A 5,088-nucleotide genomic window follows, 5' to 3' on the forward strand; every position below is an offset into this window, starting at 1 on the left:
ATGGTTTTATGTTTACGCGGCGCGATGCAACGCAACGCGTAAAAAGACAGTATAAGTCATTATAATCCATAATTATGTCTCCACTGGATGCAACGAATGCCTCGTTTATAATAGGTTTTCATGTTTTTAAATCATCGCTCCGGCCTGACAGGGCATCACAGTATGGTAAGGGGCATAACATTTCCGTCACATGCTTGAGGTATTCGGCCAATCATAACGCACTGGATAGCTGGCCAAATCATAGCACACCTCACTTTTCAGACCGATGAGCTTTGTAAATATCAACGCATTTCAGAAAGGCGGGGCATAGAGGAGAAACAATAATGTACAATATGTGGAAAATAATGTGTTTTTTTAACCTTAAACCGCATAAACACATTTCATTACACCAAATACACAAAATAATGTTCTTTTTAGCAACATCATATGACCCCTTTAATCCTCTTAAGGAATTTTACTTAGTGTACAAAGCCCACTAACTCAAAGGCTGTTTAGTTGCTGAGAGCAATCATCTCCTCTTTTAAGAAAATCCTAAAAGAAAACCTTCTCGTCCTCAAGCTGAAAAATCTGGCGGCTCTCTCAAGGTGGTCCATTCTCAACCAGGGGTATAGTGGTTGCTAAGGAACTGAACATAAAAACAAACAGCCCTCTAAAAGCAGTAATTCAGGACCATGTTGTCTTACCCAGAATAATTTTGAATTCTGTATTTGAAAATTATTTTATACTCTGTCTTGTAAATAATCCTTTACTTATTTATTCACACCAATTGTTCCAAATTAATTGTAAATATGAACTCGTGAGCAGCAGCTAAATATGTATTTTTTTAACACAATGCTACTATTCACTATTGGTCAAAAGTTTTGAATAATTTAGGATTTTTCATGTTTTTGAAAGAAGTCTTATATGCTCTCCAAGGCTGTAATTGTTCAATACAGTAATACAGTGAGAACAGCAATATTGTGAAGGACCATGTGACACTAAAGACTGGAGTAATGACTGCTGAAAATTTAACTTTGCCATGACAAGGAATAAATTACATTTTCAAATATAATAAAACAGAAAATTGTTATTTTAAGTTACAATATTACTGCTTTTACTATATTTTTGTTTAAAAAATTGGTGAGCATAAGAGACTTCAAAAACATCTTTAAAAAATCTTTATCGATTCCAAACTTTGGACATGTTTAAATACCTTATAATATACATTTTAGCGTAACAAGGCACTGGCCGCTGCTAAAAAACTAGGTGACTGATGCATTTTCCACCCTTTCTTCCTCTCACTGAGCCACAAGCAAAAGCTGAAATGTTGAATGAGGTGGGTGGCCTCAGTGGCCTCCTCAGGGGCCTCTATCTCTCACTCTTTCACTTTATTCGTGCCACATGACCATCTGTGAGGCCACTGAGTTCATATGGAGTGCTGCATTGAGCCCAGGCTTGGTCGCCCGGCCAATTTTTTTTACTCTCTCTCTTTCTCCCGCAGTGTGGCGGCTTTGGGAGGGGCCGCGCTCAGAGTGCAGTGGCAGCACCAGACAGTGAAGCTGACACATATGAGACTTCCCTGGTGTGTGTGTGGGTTTGTGTGAGACTGACAGACAGAGAGAGACATTAGAGAAGGTAGTTGTGCCTGAGAGGTCTGTGTGCACCTTTGCATTTTCTCGGCATCATTGTGAGTAAATGGTTCTTCAGTGTGTATTTTTGCATGTACTTGTCTGAGGAATTTTGACAGCAGTTCTCATAGGTTATGTGAGTGCATGTCAGCTAACTTTCTTTCTTTTCTTTTTTTTCTGGCTTGAAGCCTTTGCTTTGAATTTTTTGTAAGTGCATGCATATATGTTGTGAGTCAGAGGAGTACCTGGATCTCCTAGTTCCTGATCTTTGAGGCAGGGGGAGGGAAAGTTCACATGAGGTTGTTGTTTCAGACGGAGAACGCCGTTCTTTCTCACTGCATTCCAAGCAGCTAGAGGCTGCATAGCTGTGGGGTGCATCAGCAGGTTTTAATGGTCAGACCTAAAAAACTACAGTTCAAGCTATTCCCCATTTGGTTTGTTCTAATACTATATTCTAACTTTTGTGCCTTTTAAATATTGTGCCAAAATATATATGCAAATTTTAACAAATAATTGTATTGTATATGCATTAAATTGTGTACACAATTTCCCATTGACTCTTGACCGTGCTTACACACTGTTTTTCTGGTGTGAATGAATCAGTTAAGTAAATAAAATGATTTTAAACTCTGCCTTATGTTTGATATACACATATAGATTAAATATACCGCTCATGAATTAAGTTAAGCAATTAAATTCCTTAACATCATTATTATAAATGATAATAATGTAAGCCTTAAAAAGTAAGCTATTTAATTTAAGCTAATTTAAGAACTTAAGCTATAATAGCAATATTAGTAGTGGATGCGCTGATATTGGATTGCTATGTTTTCATTTTTACCAACAGCAAGGATCTTTAAATTGTCTGTACAAAGTGAAAATATCAATAATGCACTCTAGGCTCTGAAGAAGATAGCTTAATAACGTAGTTTGCTTTGTATACAAACACTGTTGGCTGTCGAGGTCAAAAAGTCCATTGACCAGTTTAATTAGTTTGATGACACACTACTGTACAACTGCTGCGACATGTGGCTATGCCATTGGTTTTGTGTGCAGTAGCTTGTTGTACTTTGTACCTCCGGACCTGTTCACAATGGTCATTCAACATGATAATAACACATGTCTGAATGGGAATATGCATATATATATATATATATAAGTTGTATGCTTATGAGGTTACGCATAGTCAAACAAGGCATTAGGGGGAGGAGACAAGGTAGGGGATAAAGCATGTCTTCCACTAAGTGGGAAATAATAGAGGCACAAAATAATTTTGTGCAGGTTCTGACATACCTATGGTTTTATAAATGTTAGTTGATCAGTCAAAGTTTTGTAGGTGAAGTATGTGGCTGTGTTGGTCCACCAATCAGCCTGAAACAACATAATGCATAATTACATAATTATCAGAAAAATAAATAATGAGAGATTGCGAAGAAGTGTGAGAGCTCTAAAGTTGGCAAAGGGCTGATTTAAACACTGTGGAGATGTATTCATATCAGTTTTTTTTACTGCAGTGTGCCTTTTTCTTTTCTTTTCCAGATGCAATGTCAATATTTTCAGTAAGAGTCACATTTATGAAAAGTGCAAGCATGCTTTGTGCTAAAACTGTGGGATGAAGCTAAAAAAATATAAGTAAACTTTATGTCAGAAACAACTTTTTTTCTTCTGTTTCCTACAGACCACCTGTCCTGCTGAATGTCTAGGCTGGAGACATCCAACAGTTCCCACCTTCTGGTCCTGGTCCGAGTCAAAGGGACAAGAGGGTTTTCTCTCCAGCCACAATGAGTGATGTTGTCATTGTGAAAGAGGGATGGCTACATAAGAGAGGTAATGATTCTGTGAAGCTTTTCTCCAACAGAAACTGCACACTCTGCATATTTATAAACATTCAAGACAAACATCACTACCTGAACTTCACAGCTATTTGTTGATGCCTGATATTTTGCTATCCTCATTTGCATTGAGTTGAGGGTTGTTGACCACTTGACCATCAGCGTTTTCTACAATCCGGTGTCAATTCCACAGTTCACCTTGCAAGTGTGAAGCTCAACTTTCATTGGAATTAACTGAAAATGCCCGCTCTGTTCCACTCGCTCTGCACCAGTGTAAACACACCATCAGTGACAATGTAAAAGGCTGCATGTTTCTGTAGCTTTTACAAAAGCTGCCATTCTGTTTCTTTTTTTAGCAGTTTATTTCAGTGGAGTAGTTTTATATTTTCCATATTTATTCAGTGTTTTCAATATCGGCCAACTTGTAATCATATCACATTCTTCTTAAGTAAATTTTCCTACTGTACGTGTCAGTGAGAGGATATTACTGTGTTGCACTCCTCAAGCATGGAAATTTTGAGCGCATGTCTGTCCTTGCAAACCACAGAGCATCAGAGTCATTGGGCCAAAGAAGGAGATGCAACAGTGTGCAGGGAAAAAGCCGGAGGGTGTGGAGAGCAGAAAACAGCAAAAGGGCTGAATATCAAGCCCTGAGGCACTCCGGGTGTTTGCTGTCCTCATTTTGCCAGGGCCCATGAGGCATGGACTGCCGGACAGTGTAGGGCTGTGTACTTCTGTAGGCAAGGTCATTTCAGTTCAGCTATGCAGACAGACACCACCCGTAATGGCATTCTAGGCCTAGATGAAAAGCAGCTCTGCCTTTGCCTGGATTTATGCTGCTTAGTGTGGTGGCAGACTTGTTTTGCCCACAAGGGATTTAGGAAGTTATTTTTTCCCCTATGTGTGGCCCTGGGGGCATGCAGGACACTGTATTGAATATTTTTTTGTTCATTGTTAATTTTTAGCATATTTTTTTTTTCATCAAAACTTTATTTTTCTCATTAGTTTAGTTGGATTTGTTTGTTTTCAAAGATGCTCACCTGTTTATAATCCCCTTTATTAACGAGAGGGGTTCCTCTGCTCATCTGTCTGTAAACTTCTCATCTGTCTGTAAACTGATGTCCTTAAGCAGAAGGAAGTCCCTGAGTAAAAAACTGTGTCTGGGCTTAATCTGGATTCTGGAACAGAACAATTGCTAAAATGTTCAAAAAAGCAGCTATTATATAATATCCATTTCTGATGTCGCCAATAATTAGAGATGCACTGAAATTCTGGCTGCCGAAAATTAGTTAAGCGCTCAGGATTCACTTTCACGTGGTGTGACGCTTTGCGTATTATCCCGCTCTATGCGTGTGCGCTCCACTCAGTCTCTCAAGGCCGATGTGAGTGCTCCACTCATATACCGTTCATGCTCATCGGAACAGCAAAGTCCACTCAAAAATCGAGCTGACTGGAAACATCTATGTAGTACAGTATTGTTTCTGTTTGCAAAAGCCCTACTGTGCTGTAACAAGGTGTGGTAAATGGGCAACTTAACGCTGCCCTTTCATTCATTGATCTGCTAACCGTTATGCTCATGTGTCCTCTGATGATAATAATAGCTTTCTAGGATTAAACATTATTTGGATAATTGGTAAAAAAAAAAAAAA

The 5,088-nt window shown here is 38.7% G+C and overlaps 1 protein-coding gene across 2 annotated transcripts in view; it reads left to right on the forward strand.

Annotated features, from left to right (window-relative positions):
- Positions 1–1,532: 1,532 nt before the first annotated feature.
- LOC107550532 (RAC-alpha serine/threonine-protein kinase-like) overlaps positions 1,533–5,088 on the forward strand; it is a 21,005-nt gene continuing 17,449 nt past the window's right edge. Inside the window, exons 1-2 of one of the 2 annotated variants that reach the window (XM_016231846.1) lie at positions 1,533–1,666; positions 3,286–3,434. In XM_016231846.1, the coding sequence (XP_016087332.1) occupies positions 3,389–3,434 (46 nt within the window). In that variant the 5' untranslated portion in view covers positions 1,533–1,666; positions 3,286–3,388. The remainder of the gene's footprint in view (positions 1,667–3,285; positions 3,435–5,088) is intronic. The other variant, XM_016231847.1, reaches the window with a different exon arrangement.

This window comes from Sinocyclocheilus grahami, unplaced genomic scaffold (assembly GCF_001515645.1).
Source record: "Sinocyclocheilus grahami isolate Dianchi unplaced genomic scaffold, SAMN03320097.WGS_v1.1 scaffold400.1, whole genome shotgun sequence".
In the NCBI taxonomy this organism is placed as follows: Eukaryota; Metazoa; Chordata; class Actinopteri; order Cypriniformes; family Cyprinidae; genus Sinocyclocheilus; species Sinocyclocheilus grahami.